Source organism: Pristiophorus japonicus, chromosome 7 (assembly GCF_044704955.1).
Source record: "Pristiophorus japonicus isolate sPriJap1 chromosome 7, sPriJap1.hap1, whole genome shotgun sequence".
Lineage (NCBI taxonomy): Eukaryota > Metazoa > Chordata > Chondrichthyes > Pristiophoridae > Pristiophorus > Pristiophorus japonicus.
This window is the reverse complement of record NC_091983.1, coordinates 127,499,750-127,520,367: the sequence shown is the minus strand read 5'-3', so window position 1 is coordinate 127,520,367 and position 20,618 is coordinate 127,499,750. Positions and strand designations below refer to the sequence as shown.

Here is a 20,618-nt window from a genome sequence, read left to right as displayed (position 1 = left end):
TTGGCAGTATGTAGATGCTTTTTGACCAAAGTTGCACTTTTGGGCGGAACCCGGGCGATAGGGGGCGGTATGTCAACCAATATCGGCCCCTCTATGTGTATTTCTATTTTTTTTTATAATTAGCTCCTTTAATAAAGTATATTCAAGATCTTGATACTTATCTTTCTCTGTGATTCCAAAGCAGTTTCAATTTTGATGGCAACATTCATATGATGTTTTGGCAGCTACAAGGTCATTAATAAAGTTGTTTATCCTGCCAAATATATAATAGATCTTCCCCTGACAATATTACATGCTTATCAATGGCAAAGTGGTTATGTTTTTGGTGTTTTTAATAAATAACTAAGTATCAAATGTACTATTCTATGAACATAACCAAATGAAGTAAATCTTTGTAATGTTTCTCAGCCTCCCATGGACTGAGTCTGACATCTTACCTATCAAGTCCTAGCAGCTCTTGATGGAGAATATCATTTAGGCCCAGTCTTTCCAGTAACAGTTCACACTGCATTTTGTATTGTTCTTTTGGGTTTTCTGGAAAGGAAGTGTGCAAAGCATTCACACCACCAAGAAGAGCACCTCCCTGGAAATGAGAAGCATCAGAACCTCAAATAATATGAATATATTATATAAATTATACAAGGACGGGAAAAGGTCAGCCAGCCCATCCAGTCCCAATATGGTGCCATCTACACACATTATTTAACTCCATCTCCCTCCCCCACCTCCTGCAAAATATCAAACAATTAGTTTTGCCTGAATTCAGCATTCTTATGTTAACTTTATTTGTGTCTTATTCAGAATGAACATTTATCAATCATAAATTACAAAAAGAGGATACAAATGGAAAACATTTTCTGTTGAGTTTAATTTATTGGAATTAATCTGGTTTTCATTTTTACTTGTGCCCCAGGGTATAGTGCACTTTTCAACTTTGTGTCCGTCACACGACTCATTTCGCTATAAAAACGTTTTAAATAATTTGTAATAAATGCATACCTGCATGGAAGACTCCATTACAGAGATCACTGTGATGGCATCTTCAACAGTTACTGTATCCCTAAACATCAGCCTCGCATGAGCTGAAAAACAGTTTTTAAAAATAGCAAAGAAATAGAAAACAGATCACAAAATCTTTACAACCTAATTAAATTTACATCACCTAAATATACCAGCAAACAATTATGATTTGAAAATGCAGTGGAGTGAGATTTCCTCTAGCTACTACCAGTAATAAAATCAGAAACCTATTTATAAATGACATGTTTACAATTTACTGCATCTGAAAACACAGAGGTAATCTTCCCTCATTATTGTCTGAATTAAAAACAAAAAGGCCTGTAAGGCTTTTATGACCTTTTTTTGGAACCTGGCAGTTTCCAACATGTTTTGTTATATTAAAACATAAATTATTAATTACTTGACCTATTTGAATAAACCATTTCAACATGAGAACCAACATGCATTCCCGAGAAAGCTCGGGGAAATATACACAGAATGAACACATTTGAAGGAGTTTAACTCAGTTGTGAACAATTTCAGATTCATTTATTATTTTCCCTTTTAACCATTTTGTAGAGAAGCAATTTTTGACTTTACTAAGAACTATTCTCAGAACTAGCGGTTATTTTCTAATTATACATATCACTTTAGTTCATGAATGTAACCCAAGAGTGCTTACAAGGCAGCAATCTCTTCAAAGGACTCAGAACAATGTAATCAAAAATTGAGACCACTGTCCAGAATTCAGCAGCAACGTGTGGAGTAGGTGAGGTCAGTTTTATTTAATCTCATTTCCTTTAACGTTGCCCTCCAAACGGGTCTCATGGGGGGCACCGGCAGCTACAATGGCTGTGTGGTTCATGCATTACAGCAGCTATAATGAAGCATTGATAGTGATGTAAATTACAAGTTAAATGAAGCAGTTCATGCCTGCGTGCAGCAAGACCTGGGCAACATCCAGGCTTGGGCTGGTAAGTGGCGAGTGACATTTGCGCCACACAAGTGCCAGGCAATGATGATCTCCAACAAGAGAGAGTCTAACCACCTCCCTTCGACATTCAATGATAATTCCATCACCAAATCCCTCACCATCAATATCCTGGGAGGTGACCATTGACTAGAAACTCAGCTGGACCAACCATTTAAATTCTATGACTACTAGTCAGGTCAGAGGCTGGTATTCTGTGGAGGGTGGCTTACCTCCTAACTCCACAAAGCCTCTCCACCAGCTGCAAGACACAAGTCAGGAGTCTGATGGAATACTCTCTTGATTGTATGGGTGCAGCTGCAACAACACTCAAGAAGCTCGACACCAGGACAAAGCAGCCCGCCTAATCAGCACCCAATCCACCAGCTTAAACACCCATTCTGTCCACGACCGGTGTAATGTGGCTGCAGTGTATACGGTCTACAAGATGCAATGCAGCAACTCGCATGGCTTCTTCAGCAGCACCTCCCAACCAACCTGCGACCACCACTACCGAGAATGAGTACTAGTGGGAGCCATGGTTCCTCTGTGGAGTGCAGCCAGAGTCAAGTCCACAGCACCACAGGTGGTTCAGCTACACAGGGGGTGCGGTGGTGGGGGGGCGGGGGGAGAGGAAGAAGAGTGGAAGAGCAATAGTGGTAGGGGATTCGATCATTAGGGGAGCAGACAGGCATTTCTGCAGCTGCAGACATAACTCCGGGGTCAAGGATGTCACCGAGCAGCTGCAGGGCATTCTGGGGGAGAGGGTGAACAGCCAGAGGTCATGATCCATATTGGTACCAATGACATAGGTAGAAAGAGGGATGAGGTCCTGCAGGCAGATTTTAGGGAGCTAGGAGAGAGATTAAAAAGCAGGACCTCAAAAGTAGTAATCTCCAGGTTACTGCTGATGCCATGTGCTAGTGAATACAGAAATAGGAGGATAGAACAGATGAAAGCATGGATGGAGAGATGGCGCAGGAGGAAGAGCTTTAGATTCCTGAGGCATTGGGACCATTTCTGGGGGAGGTGGGACCTGTACAAGCCAGACAGGATGCACCTCAACAGAGCCTGGACCAATCCTCGTGGGGGGGTTTGCTGGTGCTATTGGGGAGGGTTTAAATTGGCAGGGGGATCGGAACCCGAGAATAGATTCTGAAGGGAGAGAAGCAAAGCTGGAATTGGAAAAGCAGAAAAGTAGTAAGTGAATTTGGAAGACAGAGGAAACAAGGGCTAGAAAATAGAAAACAATGGAGTTTGGCAGTTCTAAATGGTATACACTTCAATGCAAGGAGTATAGGGAATAAGGCAGATGAGCTGTGAGCACAGATAGATAGGAGTATGATATTACAGCTATTACTGAGACATGGCTGAAAGAAGGGCAGGTATGGCAGCTCAACATTCATGGTTACAGGATGTTCAGACGGAATAGAGAGGGGGGGTATAAAAGGAGGACGGGTTGCAGTATTGATTAAAGAAACTATTACAGCTGTGAGGAGGGATGATATGTTAGAGGGGTCATTAAATGAGGCCATATGGGTTGAACTGAAGAACAAAAAAGAGGCGATCGCATTGCTGGGAGTGTACTGTAGACCCCCAAACAGTCAGAGGGAGATAGAAAAGCAAATATGTTGGCAAATTTCTGAGAAGTGCAAAAACTCTAGGCAGTAATAGTAGGGGAATTCAACCAATCTAATATTAACTGGGATAAAATGAGTGTGAAAGGTATAGAGTGTGCAGAATTCCTAAAATGCATTCAGGAGAACTTTTTTTACCCAGTATGTAACAAGCCCAACAAGGGAGAGGGCGGTTCTGGACTTAGTTTTAGGGGATGAAGCGTGGAAGGGGTTCAGAGGGAAAGCATTTTGGTACTAGTGATCATAATTCAGTTAGATTTAGGGTATTTATGGAAAAGGACAAAGATAGACCAGGAATAAAAGTTCTCAATTGGGGAAAATCCAATTTTGCTAAGCTGAGATGGGATTTAGTCACAGTGGACTGGAAACTGCTACTTGAAGGTAAATCAGTGTCACAGCAATGGGAGGCATTCAAGGAGGAGATACTGAGGGTACAGAGCAAGTATGGTCCCTTAAAGAAAAAGGGTGGGACTAACAAACCTAGAGTCCCCTGGATGTCAAGAGACATACAGGGTAGGATAAATTAAAAAAAAGGGAGACTTATGACAGATTCCGAGGACTCGATACTGCAGAAACTCTAGAGAAGTATAGAAAGTGCATGGGTGCAAATAAAAAATAAATTAGGAAAGCAAAGAGAGAGCATGAAAACATTTTGGCAAGTAAAATCAAGGAAAACCCAAAGATATTTTGGCCCCAAGTTTCCACATGATTTGCTCCTGATTTTTAGGAGCAGCTGGTGTAGAACGGAGTATCTTAGAAATCGGAATTCTCGTCATTTACTTTGCTCCAGTTCTAGTCAGTTAGAACAGTTTCACTTTGGAACAGAATTTTCTTTTCAAAAGGGAGCGTGTCCGGCCACTTACGCCTGTTTTCAAAGTTTCGTCAGTGAAAACTTACTCCAAACTAACTTAGAATGGAGTAAGTGAAGATTTTTGTACGCTCGAAAAAACCTTGTCTACACTTTAGAAAATCAGGCGTAGGTTACAAATCAGGCGTAGGGAATGGTGAGTGGGGGGGGGGGTTTAAAGGGAAGTTTACAAACATTAAGTTTTACAAATAAAGAGCCATCATCAATAATAAATGATAAATACATCAATAAATCAAGCAATAAATCAATCAAAAAAAATTAATAAGAAATAATTTTTTTTTAAAAATCAATAAATAAAACATTTTCTACTTACCGACTGCAGCACCGGGAGCCCTCCAACAGCATGCTGGGATGCCCCCCCCCCCCCAGTGTGTCTCTGTCAGTGTCTCTATCTCTCTGTCTGTCTGTGTGTGTCTCTCATTCTCTGTCTGTCAGTGTCTGTGTTTGGGGGGGAAAGGAGATGGGGGGGAAAGGAGATGGGGGGGAAAGGAGATGGGGGGGGGGAAAGGAGATGGGGGGGAAGGAGGAGATGGGGGGGGAGAAAGGAGATGGGGAGAAAGGAGATGGGGAGAAAGGAGATGGGGAGAAAGGAGATGGGGAAAGGAGATGGGGAAAGGAGATGGGGAAAGGAGATGGGGAAAGGAGATGGGGAAAGGAGATGGGGAAAGGAGATGGGGGGGAGGAAGGAGATGGGGGGGAGGAAGGAGATGGGGGGGAGGAAGGAGATGGGGGGGAGGAAGGAGATGGGGGGGAGGAAGGAGATGGGGGGGAGGAAGGAGATGGGGGGGGAGGAAGGAGATGGGGGGGAGGAAGGAGATGGGGGGGAGGAAGAAGATGGGGGGGAGGAAGGAGATGGGGGGAGGAAGGAGATGGGGGGAGGAAGGAGATGGGGGGGAGGAAGGAGATGGGGGGGAGGAAGGAGATGGGGGGGAGGAAGGAGAAGGGGGGGAGGAAGGAGATGGGGGGGAGGAAGGAGATGGGGGGGAGGAAGGAGATGGGGGGGAGGAAGGAGATGGGGGGGAGGAAGGAGATGGGGGGGGAGGAAGGAGATGGGGGGGAGGAAGGAGATGGGGGGGAGGAAGGAGATGGGGGGGGAGGAAGGAGATGGGGGGGGAGGAAGGAGATGGGGGGGGAGGAAGGAGATGGGGGGGAGGAAGGAGATGGGGGGGGGAGGAAGGAGATGGGGGGGGAGGAAGGAGATGGGGGGGGAAGGAGATGGGGGGGGGAAGGAGATGGGGGGGGGGGGAAGGAGATGGGGGGGGGGGAAGGAGATGGCGGGGGGGGAAGGAGAAGGGGGAGGAAGGAGAAGGGGGAGGGAGACTTCGGCCAGGGCCCGTCCTCAGCACCAGATTTACAGGTAGGTGGCGTTGGGTCGGGTCGGGGGGATGTGGGAGGGAGGTCGGTTCAGTTCGGGTCGGGGGGAGGGAGGGAGGGAGAGGGAGGTCAGGTCGGGGAAAGGGAGATCAGGTCGGGGAGAGGGAGATCAGGAAGGATCCAGTGCGGTGGCGGGGGCGGGGGGGAGCGGGAGTCGGGTCGGGTCCAGTCGGGGGGGTGGGGAGGGAGAGCGGGAGCAGGAGTCGGGTCTGGTCCGGGGGTGGGGGGAGCGGGAGCGGGAGTCGGGTCGGGTCCAGTCGGGGGGTGGGGGGGGGGTCGGGAGCGGGAGTCGGGAGGGAGCAGGAGCTGGCCGTGGGAGGAGCCTTATTCACGCAGCCCCAGTGAGGCCATTCGGCCAGGGCTAGGGGCTGCGTGCTTCGGGCCCCTCCCACACAGTTTTGGGCGCCTGGAGCTACTGAACATGCCCACTGTAGCGCGCATGTGCAGAGGTCCCGGCACTGTTTTCAGCGCAGGGACCTGGCTCCGCCCCCTACAGCTCCTGCTGCGGTGCGCTGAGGGCCAGAGGACCTGCAGGGAGGTGGAGAATACGGAGGGTTTTTTTAGGCGCACTTTGTGGCGCGAAAAACGGGTGTCCAGGTCGGGACTGCGCCGTTCTAGGCGCGGCTCGAAACTTGGGCCCATTAAGAGCAAGAGGATAACTAAAGAAAGAGTAGGGCCTATTAGAGACCATGAGGGTAATCTGTGTGTGGAGGCGGAGGATGTGGGTATGGTTCTTAATAAATGCTTTGCGTCTGTTTTCACAATGCAGACATTGCAATTAGGGAGGAGGAGTGTGAAATATTAGATGAAATAAACATAGTGAGAGAGGAAATATTAAGGGGTTTAGCAGCATTGAAAGTGGATAAATCCCTAGGCCCGGATGAAATGTATCCCAGGCTGTTAAGAGAAGCAAAAGAGGAAATAGCAGAGGCTCTGACCATCATTTTCCAGTCCTCTCCGACTACAGGTGTGGTGCCAGAGGACTGCTAATGTGGTACCTTTGTTTAAAAAGTGAGAAAGGGATAGAATGAGTAATTAAGACCAGACAGCCTAACCTCGGTGGTGGGAAAATTATTGGAAAAAATTCTAAGGGACAGGATATATCTTCATTTAGAAATACACGGATTAATCAAGGACAGTCAGCATGGATTTGTTAAGGGAAGGTCATGTCTGACTAACTTGATTGAAATTTTTGAAGCAGTAACAAGGAGGGTCGGTGAGGGCAGTGTATTTGATGTGGTGTATATGGATTTTAGCAAGGCTTTTGAGAAGGTCCCACATGGCAGACTGGTCACAAATAAAAGCCCATGGGATCCAGGGAAAAGTAACAAGTTGGATCCAAAATTGGCTCAGAGGCAGGAAGTAAAGGGTAATGGTTGATGGGTGTTTTTGTGACTGGAAGGCAGTTTCCAATGGGGTTCCGCAGGACTCAGTACTACGTCCCTTGCTTTTTGTGGTATCTATCAATAATTTAGACTTGAATATAGGGAGTATGATAAAGAAGTTTGCAGATTATACTAAAATCGGCTGTGTGGTTGATAATGAAGAATAAAGCTGTAGACTGCAAGAAGATATCAATGAACTGGTCAGGTGAGCAGAACAGTGGCAAATGGAATTCGATCCGGAGAAGTGTGAGGTAATGCATTTGGGGAGGGCTAACGAGGCAATGGTAGTAGAGGAACAAAGGCACCTTGGTGTGCAGGTCCACAGATCCCTGAAGTAGCACGCCAGGTAGATAAGGTGGTTAAGAAGGCATACGGAATACTTGCCTTTATTAGCCAAGGCACAGAATACAAGAGCAGGGAGATTATGCTTGAACTGTACACAACACTAGTTAGGCCACTGTTAGAGTACTGCGTGCAGTTCTGGTCACCACATTACAAGAAAGATGATTGCATTAGAGAGGGTACAGAGGAGATTTACGAGGATGTTGCCGGGAGTGGAGAATTGCAGGTATGAGGAAAGATTGGATAGGCTGAGTTTGTTTTCTTTGGAACAGAGGAGGCTGAGGAGAGACCTTATTGAGGTGTATAAAATCATGACGGGTCTAGATAGAGTGGATAGGAAGGATCTACTTTCCTTAGCAGAGGGGTCAACGACCAGGGGGCATAGATTTAAAGTCATTGGGGGGGAGGTTTAGAGGGGATTTGAGGGGAAATTTCTTCACCCAGAGGGTGGTGGGAATCTGGAACTCACTGCCTGAAAGGGTGGTAGAGGCAGAAACCCTCACCACATTTAAAAAGTACTTGGATGGGCACTTGAAGTGCAGTAACCTGCAGGTTTACGGACCTAGTCATGGAAAGTGGGATGAGGCTCTTTGTCGGCCAGCGCAGACAAGATGGGCCGAAATGGCCTCCTTCTGTGCTGTAAATTTCTATGATTTTAATGAGAACACCATCAACTCCAAGGTACACCATCCTGACCTGGACATATTTTGCCGTTCCTTCATTGTCGCTGGGACCAAATCCTGTTTGGCAAGTCCTGTTATCTCAGTAAATTTTTTGTTCCACAGCCAAGTGTGGCACAGGCCAAACTGTCTCAGCAAACATTATATGTGCCAGTGGCCCATTCAAGATAGGGTGAGGAAGTCTCCTTGCAAAATCTGATGGAGCCTGCCCTCTGAGCTGCTGGTACAGGCATGGCCAACATAACCCCACTTTCCGAGACTCGCAAAATTGAGGCTCTAGTGCTTTGCAGCATTAAATATAATCTGCTCAGCTTAAGAGGGAGTGAGAGAGAAGTAAAATTAATATTTTGTACATGCATTTGGAACTCAACAGAGTTGTGCTCTTGACAACTAAATGGGAAGAGTGGCATTATGTAGGAGAACTTGATAGAAGGAGTCGTTGCACCAGGAGGTTTTACTGGGGCTGTAATTCAGTGTTGGTCTTTGCAGACTGCATAGTGTTCAAAGAAGATTTTATTAGAATCAATGTTCAAGTGACTAAAGCCTCTTTTAAATAATTACATCTTTACGACAAAACCTACTGTTCATTTTAACAAATAACATTTGTTAATTGACATTTTATAAAATGAAACACAGCCTCAATTTAATGTTGGGAAAAGGCTGCTGCAGGAAAAATTGTCATAGCCTCAATCTTATCAATCCACTTTTATATCCAGGGGTTGATAGGAAAGCTATGTAATAAAAAGCAGTTTTCAAAAATACTATAAAGTTAATAATCTCCCCAGAGTAGGGGAGTTTACTGCCACGGACAGGATGGGCCGAATGGCCTCCATCAGCGTCATAATTTTCTAATTTTCTATGAGAGGTTACAAACAAATCATTGTTGCATCAAAAGATCACTTCTTTTTATGCAGAGGAACAATTGTACTCAAAGTTTGTCTAATTACTGTCAGCTTTTTGATGTACTATATTTATATTAAAGTATATTACAAACCTATTCAGAAAAGTTGTTTTGTATATCCACAAAAACTGATCCAAAGAATCTTACCTTCAGCTAAACGGACTAAGCTCTCGAGCATGCGTATTGTGGTTCTTGCTGCATTTCTGAACCCACTTTGGCGCTGTACTTGGTAATATTTCACGAGGATTTTATCTGCTTCGTCAGAAATTTTTGGTTGTAAAGTTTTGATGAGACAGAAGTAGGTTTTCAATTTCTCCATGCTCCACAGTTTGTCAGACAGTGTTGGGCAGGCTAAATAATTTTAGGAAAATAAAAGATTTTATAATTAATACAAAGCTCTTCTACACAACCTGCAAATATTTGTTAAAACTATTAAAACATCATTGCAAGTGTATTAAATAAAAATCACAAAAAGAAATAAAAATGTTTCTTTGATTCTAAATGCAGACCTTTGTTTTCCAGAATGAAAGAAGCTATAACTTTGTCCCATTCTTCATTTTTGGTGTCCAGGAGTACCAATACTAGGTCAAATCTGCTCAGGAGTGGGCTAGCGAGTGCTGTATTTACAGTAATAGATTCATCAGGATCATACTGGCCTTTTGGATTTGTAGCTGCTAGTACAGTGGTTTTTGTGTTCAGCTTGCATACTATACTAAATGTGTAGAAAAGATGGTCAGTACCAATGTATTAGGTTAGAATATTGCACGGAAAAAAGTTCTGTTCATACTTTTCAATACATCCTGCATTCTTGTATTGAAACCAGTTACAACTGCAGCAATTAAGTTTTATTTAGTGCTTCCCACATAGAAATAACATCTCAATACACATTACAGGCCAGGACAGAGAAGGAAGAAATGTAATATCCAAGATATATCACACTACTGTAACATAGAAAAGCTACTTAACCAGCATATTCTAAAATATATCTGTGAAACTTACAGCAAGTTGCAGTGAAACACCCGAAGGCATTTCACAAATTAAGGGTCAAATCTGGCGACAAGTAGAGGTGCAAGGTGTCCAAAGAATTAATCAAAGAGGTAGGTTTTAAAGGATATTTTTGAATGTGATAAGAAATGTAGAAAGGTTTCGGAAGGGATTCCCAGAGTGTCAGGGTGGCGTGATTAAATACACTGCTACTGATCGTGAAGAGGAGGAAGGGAGAGACCATGGCAGACCAGAGTCTGAAAAGCAGAGTGTGCGACTAAGGATGGAGAACTGGAACAGACTGCAGTAGTACGTTGGAATAAAGCAATGCAGGGATTTGTGAATGAAGAATAGGAAACCACAAGGATTGAGGAGAACTGGAGTAATAGGCATGCAAGACTAAGTACAGGATGTGGACATGAGAATGCTGGATATGTTGGAGCTTGGGGAACCAGCAAGGAGAATGTTGGAAAACTTGCCTGGATGTGGCAAAGGCACAGATTTCAGCATAGGAAAGGGGAAGGTGAAGTAGAGACAGAGACTGAATGTAGGGTTTGAAGCGCAGCTCAGGATTAAATTATGCCAGAAAGGGGGATGAAATTAGGGGATAAGGTGCAATGTTTCTGGCAGGAGCCAAATAGAATGTTTTTAGTCTTCCCAACGTTATGGTGACGCAATGTTATGTTGCAGAAGATTCCGATTCACCTATGCTTTGATGCTGGACAAGCAGTTGGACAGGTGAGTTCGCAGTAGAGTTTCACCTCCTCCACTGCTATTAGAGGCTCATCCCTCTGCCTAATCAATCTGGAGATGGCGCAATTCCAAGATTTCCAGTATTAAAAGTCATCTAGAAATACTGGTAGGAAGTGATTGGAGCCCGTGTCAACAGGAGGAAGGGAAAGGCCTATTTTTCCATTTGCTCTCAGGATTTAAGTGATATAGGCAGGCTGCATTAATTGCCCATGCCCAATTGGTCTGAGGGTATTTCGAGTCAACTACATCTTGTGGAATTGAAGTGTAGGTTCTCTGAAGGACATTAATGAACTAGTTGATTTTTACAACAGCAGCTGGCTCACAAAGTACCAGATTTATTGAATTCAATTTCTCAACTTGCCACGGTGGGATTTGAATTCTCGACCCTTGGGCTGTTAGTCCAGTATTATAACCACTAGTCTACCGTACATGGAATGCCAGTTCCAGATGCATGATAGCTGTAGATCAGGAATGCACTCTTAGAGCCTTGCATGGAAGTGTGTTAAGCGGTCACCATCTTAATCTTAGAGGCCAGTTGAGGAACTGCAGTAATATCAAAACAAGTTATGCTGTAAATAGATCACCTGGCACCAAATACCAGACCAAATTTGAGGGAAATTATTTTAAAAGCATTGCATTCTGTAAGTTAATTAAACCATCAACAATGAACAACTTGTATGCATGTAATGAAGACAACTTCCCTAAAATTCTGTACAACATTTTGCCTTTTAATACAAAATCATTTAGGATATTTGGATCAAACGTTGATCATACAATTGTCATCAGAACAGTCTTCTTACAACACCAATATTTGGCTTGTTCTCCAAATGACTATAGAAATGGTTTGTAGTTAAAATGTCATTGATAATTTTTAGTGCTGTCAGATAGGCTGATTGCACAGCTGTTTTAAGATTTTGGAGACTAATCTGAAAGCAACTATCACAGTACTTTGGTCTTTGCAGGAAACAACCTCAAGAGATGGGAATAAGCATCTTACCCTGCCTTTGCCACACTTATAGTCTGCTGCTCCATTGCCTCATGGATGCTGCTTTTATCATGCTCTTTAATACTGTTAAATTCATCAATGCAGCACAGACCGCCATCTGCCAGAACCAGTGCTCCTGCCTCCAAATTCCACTCACCAGAGTCCTTTACCGCAGTCACAGTCAAACCTACAAAGGGGAGAGGGAGAAAAATGAATATATACTAAACTTGTGTGGAGATTCACACAGGGAGTGAAGGTCAACTGTAACACAGTCCCCACCAGCTTTAAAAAAAATGAATTCATTCTCCGGACGTGGGCATCGCTAGCAAGGCCGGCATTTATTACCCAAGCCCAGTTGCCCTTTAGCAGGTGGTAGTGAGCCTTCTTCTCGAGCCACTGCAGGCCACATGGTGAAAGATACCCCACAGTACTGTTAGTAGAGAGTTCCAGGATTTTGATCCAGCGACCATGAAGACAAGGGCGATATATGTCCAAGTAGGGATGATGTGTGCTTCAAAGGTGATGGTGTTCCCATGCAGCTGCTGCCCTTGAACTTCTAAAGTGTCACGTTTAAGTTGAGCAATCGTTTAAATTGGGCATGCAGTGCTAACCAATTACCATTATTGTCAATTACAAAATTGCCGCTTACAGCCTATTAAGCACGCCAGCTATTTTAGAAACATAGAAACATAGAAAATAGGTGCAGGAGCAGGCCATTCAGCCCTTCTAGCCTGCACCGCCATTCAATGAGTTCATGGCTGAACATGAAACTTCAGTACCCCCTTCCTGCTTTCTCGCCATACCCCTTGATCCCCCGAGTCCTAAGGACTTCATCTAACTCCCTTTTGAATATATTTAGTGAATTGGCCTCAACTACTTTCTGTGGTAGAGAATTCCACAGGTGCACCACTCTCTGGATGAAGAAGTTTCTCCTCATCTCGGTCCTAAATGGCTTATCCCTTATCCTTAGACTGTGACCCCCTGGTTCTGGACTTCCCCAACATTGGGAACATTCTTCCTGCATCTAACCTGTCTAAACCCATCAGAATTTTAAACGTTTCTATGAGGTCCCCTCTCATTCTTCTGAACTCCAGTGAATACAAGCCCAGTTGATCTAGTCTTTCTTGATAGGTCAGTCCCACCATCCCGGGAATCAGTCTGGTGAATCTTTGCTGCACTCCCTCAATAGCAAGAATGTCCTTCCTCAAGTTAGGAGACCAAAACTATACACAATACTCCAGGTGTGGCCTCACCAAGGCCCTGTACAACTGTAGCAACACCTCCCTGCCCCTGTACTCAAATCTCCTCGCTATGAAGGCCAACATGCCATTTGCTTTCTTAACCGCCTGCTGTACCTGCATGCCAACCTTCAATGACTGATGTACCATGACACCCAGGTCTCGTTGCACCTTCCCTTTTCCTAATCTGTCACCATTCAGATAATAGTCTGTCTCTCTGTTTTTACCACCAAAGTGGATAACCTCACATTTATCCACATTATACTTCATCTGCCATTCATTTACCCACTCACCTAACCTATCCAAGTCGCTCTGCAGCCTCATAGCATCCTCCTCGCAGCTCACACTGCCACCTAACTTAGTGTCATCCGCAAATTTGGAGATACTACATTTAATCGCCTCGTCTAAATCATTAATGTACAATGTAAACAGCTGGGGCCCCAGCACAGAACCTTGCGGTACCCCACTAGTCACTGCCTGCCATTCCGAAAAGTACCCATTTACTCCTACTCTTTGCTTCCTGTCTGACAACCAGTTCTCAATCCACGTCAGCACACTACCCCCAATCCCATGTGCTTTAACTTTGCACATTAATCTCTTGTGTGGGATCTTGTCGAAAGCCTTCTGAAAGTCCAAATATACCACATCAACTGGTTCTCCTTTGTCCACTTTACTGGAAACATCCTCAAAAAATTCCAGAAGATTTGTCAAGCATGATTTCCCTTTCACAAATCCATGCTGACTTGGACCTATCATGTCACCATTTTCCAAATGCGCTGCTTTGACATCCTTAATAATTGATTCCATCATTTTACCCGCTACTGAGGTCAGGCTGACCGGTCTATAATTCCCTGTTTTCTCTCTCCCTTTTTTAAAAAGTGGGGTTACATTGGCTACCCTCCACTCGATAGGAACTGATCCAGAGTCAATGGAATGTTGGAAAATGACTGTCCATGCATCCGCTATTTCCAAGGCCACCTCCTTAAGTACTCTGGGATGCAGTCCATCAGGCCCTGGGGATTTATCGGCCTTCAATCCCATCAATTTCCGCAACACAATTTCCCGACTAATAAGGATTTCCCTCAGTTCCTCCTTCTTACTCGACCCTCTGACCCCTTTTCTATCTGGAAGGTTGTTTGTGTCCTCCTTAGTGAATACCGAACCAAAGTACTTGTTCAATTGGTCTGCCATTTCTTTGTTCCCCGTTATGACTTCCCCTGATTCTGACTGCAGGGGACCTACGTTTGTCTTTACTAACCTTTTTCTCTTTACATACCTATAGAAACTTTTGCAATCCGCCTTAATGTTCCCTGCAAGCTTCTTCTCGTACTCCATTTTCCCTGCCCTAATCAAACCCTTTGTCCTCCTCTGCTGAGTTCTAAATTTCTCCCAGTCCCCGGGTTCGCTGCTATTTCTGGCCAATTTGTATGCCACTTCCTTGGCTTTAATACTATCCCTGATTTCCCTAGATAGCCACGGTTGAGCCACCTTCCCTTTTTTATTTTTACGCCAGACAGGAATGTACAATTGTTGTAATTCATCCATGCGGTCTCTAAATGTCTGCCATTGCCCATCCACAGTCAACCCCTTAGTATCATTCGCCAATCTATCCTAGCCAATTCACGCCTCATACCTTCAAAGTTACCCTTCTTTAAGTTCTGGACCATGGTCTCTGAATTAACTGTTTTATTCTCCATCCTAATGCAGAATTCCACCATATTATGGTCACTCTTCCCCAAGGGGCCTCGCACAACGAGATTGCTAATTAATCCTCTCTCATTACACAACACCCAGTCTAAGATGGCCTCCCCCCTAGTTGGTTCCTCGACATATTGGTCTAGAAAACCATCCCTTATGCATTCCAGGAAATCTTCCTCCACTGTATTGCTTCCAGTTTGGCTAGCCCAATCTATGTGCATATTAAAGTCACCCATCATAACTGCTGCACCTTTATTGCATGCACCCATAATTTCCTGTTTGATGCCCTCCCCAACATCACTACTACTGTTTGGAGGTCTGTACACAACTCCCACTAACGTTTTTGCCCTTTGGTGTTCTGCAGCTCTACCCATATAGATTCCACATCATCCAAGCTAATGTCTTTTCTAACTATTGCATTAATCTCCTCTTTAACCAGCAATGCTACCCCATCTCCTTTTCCTTTTATTCTATCCTTCCTGAATGTTGAATACCCCTGGATGTTGAGTTCCCAGCCCTGATCATCCTGGAGCCACGTCTCCGTAATCCCAATCACATCATATTTGTTAACATCTATTTGCACAGTTAATTCATCCACCTGATTATGAATACTCCTTGCATTAAGACACAAAGCCTTCAGGCTTGTTTTTTTAACACCCTTTGTCCTTTTAGAATTTTGCTGTACAGTGGCTCTTTTTGTTCTTTGCCTTGGGTTTCTCTGCCCTCCACTTTTCCTCATCTCCTTTCTGTCTTTTGCTTTTGCCTCCTTTTTGTCTCCCTCTGTCTCCCTGCATTGGTTCCCATCCCCCTGCCATATTAGTTTAACTCCTCCCCAACAGCACTAGCAAACACTCCCCCTAGGACATTGGTTCCGGTCCTGCCCAGATGCAGACCGTCCGCTTTGTACTGGTCCCACCTCCCCCAGAACCGGTTCCAATGCCCCAGGAATTTGAATCCCTCCCTGCTGCACCACTGCTCAAGCCACGTATTCATCTGCGCTATCCTGCGATTCCTACTCTGACTAGCACGTGGCACTGGTAGCAATCCCGAGATTACTGCTTTTGAGGTCCTACTTTTAAAATCTAGCTCCTAGCTCCTTAAATTCGTTTCGCAGGACCGCATCCCTTTTTTTTCCAATGTCGTTGGTACCAATGTGCACCACGACAACTGGCTGTTCTCCCTCCCATTTCAGAATGTCCTGCACCCGCTCCAAGACATCCTTGACCCTTGCACCAGGGAGGCAACATACCATCCTGGAGTCTCGGTTGCGGCCGCAAAAACGCCTATCTATTCCCCTCACCATTGAATCCCCTATCACTATCGCGCTCCCACTCTTTTTCCTGCCCTCCTGTGCAGCAGAGCCAGCCACGGTGCCATGAACTTGGCTGCTGCTGCCCTCCCCTGATGAGTCATCCCCCCCAACAGTACTCAAAGCGGTGTATCTGTTTTGCAGGGGGATGACCACAGGGGACCCCTGCACTACTCTTCCTGCTGGTCTTCCATTCCCTATATGGCTGTGGACCCTTCTCCTGCGGTAAGACCAACTCACTACACGTGATACTCACGTCATTCTCAGCATCGTGGATGCTCCAGAGTGAATCCACCCTCAGCTCCAATTCCGCAACGCGGACCGTCAGGAGCTCGAGGCGGATACACTTCCCGCACACGTAGTCGTCAGGGACACCGGAAGTGTCCCCGAGTTCCCACATGGTACAGGAGGAGCATAACACCCGACCGAGCTCTCCTGCCATGACTTAACCCTTAGATACACTTAAATTGGCAACAACAATTTTGGGCAGAAACAGGTGTTCAGTAAGTAGTTTGCACTTTGTTAAGCTTTACTAAGTAAATTAATGACAATAACCCAACCAAGCAGTTCAGGTACAGCTAACCTAACCAGCTTTTCATAACAGACAACTTTTCTCTTCAGTATTTGTTGTATGTCGGCTTCTGCTGCTACTGTCTCTGCTGCTCTTATGCAGGCAATCATCGTGAGAAGAAAGTTACGGCAAATAAGCAATATAGATTAAATCAGAGTATGCCTTTTTGTGCAAAGTACCAATGGCATTATGCAGTTTCTCTTGAAGGATTTTTTTTTGTCCACTTCAAAGTTTAATTAGCATCAGAACTTTTGGATCATGTAAACCGTTCACACGTGTAGAGTGGGATAATTGCAGGAGCACCAATGCACTCGCTCTAAGCAGCAGGAATGGAATTCAGGTTACAAGGGGTCAGAGGGCAGCATAACTGAACCACAGTGTGCAGCAGAAATTCAGTCCCCATTTTAAAGTCATACATTCCAACCTTATTTTTATACAATGCTTCCACAAAACTTACAGCAATTTAGGATTCAGAGAAGTAGTTTGTAGTACAGGCGGAAGAGCTGGGAAATTGAAGCACTACAGTGGCACCACTGGCAGGAGGGTATAATTACAGCACAGCAGTTTACGTAGCAAGTTTCTATTGTAAATGTGAGCTTATAACAAGAAAAGTTGACAAGATGTACATGCAGGCAAAAGATTTTTAATGTATGAATATCATCTATTTTCCATAGTTAATTAATTTTGGTGCGCAGGATAATTATAGCAGGACTGGGACATCAGTTGCTGGCTAATTAATCAAAAGTCCTGAAACTCTGCAACTAACTATTCCACTGCATGTTATGGTATACGCCATGACATTGAATTTCCTGTAATAGTCTGCACGTTATATTGCAAGGTACAATATTAACTTTGGTCACTGCCAGAATCTTTTAAAACATAGCTGTAAATTGAAGGGTAAATGTTCTTAATAGAAACATTCTGGTAAACACATTTTGTGCAAAGGAAATAAATAGCTCTTTCAGCCCCAGTATTAGTGGGATAGAGGTGAATCGTTTCTAATCGTAAAACAGTGAGTTTTCCAAAGGGTAAATGCAACACATATACAGAACCATATACATAGAAACATAGAAAACAGGTGCAGGAGTAGGCCATTCGGCCCTTCGAGCCTGCACCACCATTCAATAAGATTATGGCTGATCATTCCTTCAGTACCCCTTTCCTGCTTTTTCTCCATACCCCTTGATCCCTTTAGCTGTAAGGGCCATATCTAACTCCCCCTTGAATATATCCAATGAACTGGCATCAACAACTCTCTGCGGTAGGGAATTCCACAGGTTAACCTCTCTAAGTGAAGAAGTTTCTTCTCATCTCAGTCCTAAATGGCTTACCCCTTATCCTTAGACTATGTCCCCTGGTTCTGGACTTCCCCAACATCGGGAACATTCTTCTTGCATCTAACCTGCCCAGTTCCGTCAGAATTTTATATGTTTCTATGAGATCCCCTCTCATCCTTCCAAACTCCAGTGAATACAGGCCCAGTCGATCCAGTCTCTCCTCATATGTCAGTTCTGTCATCCCGGGAATCAGTCTGGTGAACCTTCGCTGCACTCCCTCAAAAGCAAGATTAGGAGACCAAAACTGAACACAATATTCCAAGTGAGGCCTCACTAAGGCCCTGTACAACTGCAGTAAGACCTCCCTGCTCCTATACTCAAATCCCCGAGCTATGAAGGCCAACATACCATTTGCCTTCTTCACCGCCTGCTGAACCTGCATGCCAACTTTGAATGATTGATGTACCATGACACTCAGGTCTCGCTGCACCTCCCCTTTTCCTAATCTTCCGCCATTCAGATAATATTCTGCCTTCGTGTTTTTGCCACCAAAGTGGATAACCTCACATTTATCCACATTATACTGCATCTGCCACACGTTTGCCCACTCACCTAACCTGTCACCCTGCAGCCTTTTAGCGTCCTCCTCACAGCTCACACCGCCACCCAGTTTAGTGTCATCTGCAAACTTGGAGATATTACACTCAATTTCCTCATCCAAATCATTAATGTATATTGTAAATAGCTGGGGTCCCAGAACTGAGCCCAGCGGTACCCCACTAGTCACTGCCTGCCATTCTGAAAAGGACCTGTTTATCCCGACTCTCTGCTTCCTGTCTGCCAACCAGTTCTCTATCCACGTCAGTACATTATCCCCAATACCATGTGCTTTAATTTTGCACACCAATCTCTTGTGTGGGACCTTGTCAAAAGCCTTTTGAAAGTCCAAATACAGCACATCCACTGGTTCTCCCTTGTTCACTCTACCGGTTACATCCTCAAAAAATTCTGGAAGATTTGTCAAGCAGGATTTCCCTTTCATAAATCCATGCTGACTTGGGCCGATCCCGTCACTGCTTTCCAAATGCGCTGCTATTTCATCTTTAATAATCCAGTCCATAGGAACCGATCCAGAGTTGATAGACTGTTGGAAAATGATCACCAATGCATCCACTATTTCTAAGGCTACTTCCTTAAGTACTCTGGGATGCAGACTATCAGGCCCCGGGGATTTATCGGCCTTCAATCCCATCAATTTCCCTAATACCATTTCCCGCCTAATAAGGATTTCCTTCAGTTCCTCCTTGTCACTAGACCCTCGGTCCCCTTGTATTTCCGGAAGGTTATTTGTGTCTTCCTTCGTGAAGACAGAACCAAAGTACTTGTTTAACTGGTCCGCCATTTCTTTGTTCCCCATTATAAATTCACCTGAATCCGACTGCAAGGGACCTATATTTATCTTCACTAATCTTTTTCTCATCACATATCTATCGAAGCTTTTGTAGTCAGTTTTTATGTTCCCAGCAAGCTTCCTTTCATACTCTATTTTCCCCCTCCTAATTAAACCCTTTGGCCTCCTTTGCTGTATTACAAAATTCTCCCAGTCCTCAGGTTTGCTGCTTTTTCTGGCCAATTTATATGCCTCTTCCTTGGATTTAACAGTATCCTTAATTTCCCTTGTTAGTCACGGTTGAGCCACTTTCCTCATTTTATTTTTACTCCAAACAGGGATGTACAATTGTTGAAGTTCATCCATGTGATCTTTAAATGTTTGCCATTGCCTATCCACCGTCAACCCTTTAAGTATCACTCGCCAGTTTATTCTAGCTAATTCACGGCTCATACCATCGAAGTTACCTTTCCTTAAGTTCAGGACCCTAGTCTCTGAATTAACTGTGTCACTCTCCATCTTAATAAAGAATTCTACCATATTATGGTCACTCTTCTCCAAGGGGCCTCGCACAACAAGATTGCTAATTAGTCCTTTCTCATTACACATCACCCAGTCTAGGATGGCCAGCCCTCTAGTTGGTTCCTCAACATATTGGTCTGGAAAACAATCCCTAATACACTCCAAGAAATCCTCCTCCACCGTATTGCTACCAGTTTGATTAGCTCAATCTATATGTAGATTAAAGTCACCCATGATAACTGCTGTACCTTTATGCACGCATCCCTAATTTCTTGTTTGATGCTGTCCCCAACCTCACTACTACTGTTTGGTGGTCTGTGCACAACTCCCACTCGCGTTTTCTGCCCTTTGGTATTCCTTAGCTCCACCCATACCGATTCCACATCATCCAAGCTAATGTCCTTCCTTACTATTGCATTAATTTCCTCTTTAACCAGCAACGCCACTCCATCTCATTTTCCTTTCTGTCTATCCTTCCTAAATGTTGAATACCCCTGGATGTTGAGTTCCCAGTCTTGGTCACCCTGGAGCCATGTCTCCGTGATGCCAATTACATCATATCCATTAACTGCTATCTGCGCAGTTAATTCTTCCACCTTATTCCGAATACTCCTCGCATTGAGGCACAGAGCCTTCAAGGCTTGTCTTTTTAACAAACTTTGCCCCTTTAGAATTTTGCTGTAATTTGGTCCTTTTTGATTTTTGCCTTGGGTTTCTCTGCCCTCCACTTTTACA

The 20,618-nt window shown here is 44.4% G+C and overlaps 1 protein-coding gene across 3 annotated transcripts in view; it reads right to left on the bottom strand.

Moving 5' to 3' along the window:
- mcm9 (minichromosome maintenance 9 homologous recombination repair factor) overlaps positions 1–20,618 on the bottom strand; it is an 81,117-nt gene that overhangs the window by 6,144 nt on the left and 54,355 nt on the right. For 2 of the 3 annotated variants that reach the window (XM_070885311.1, XM_070885310.1), the window contains exons 8-12: positions 11,891–12,065; positions 9,666–9,868; positions 9,304–9,507; positions 1,000–1,082; positions 438–583 (exon numbers count right to left, since the gene is read on the bottom strand). In XM_070885311.1, coding sequence (XP_070741412.1) covers positions 438–583; positions 1,000–1,082; positions 9,304–9,507; positions 9,666–9,868; positions 11,891–12,065 — 811 coding nt within the window. Of the gene's footprint in view, positions 1–437; positions 584–999; positions 1,083–9,303; positions 9,508–9,665; positions 9,869–11,890; positions 12,066–20,618 lie in introns of those variants that run through there. The other variant, XM_070885312.1, reaches the window with a different exon arrangement.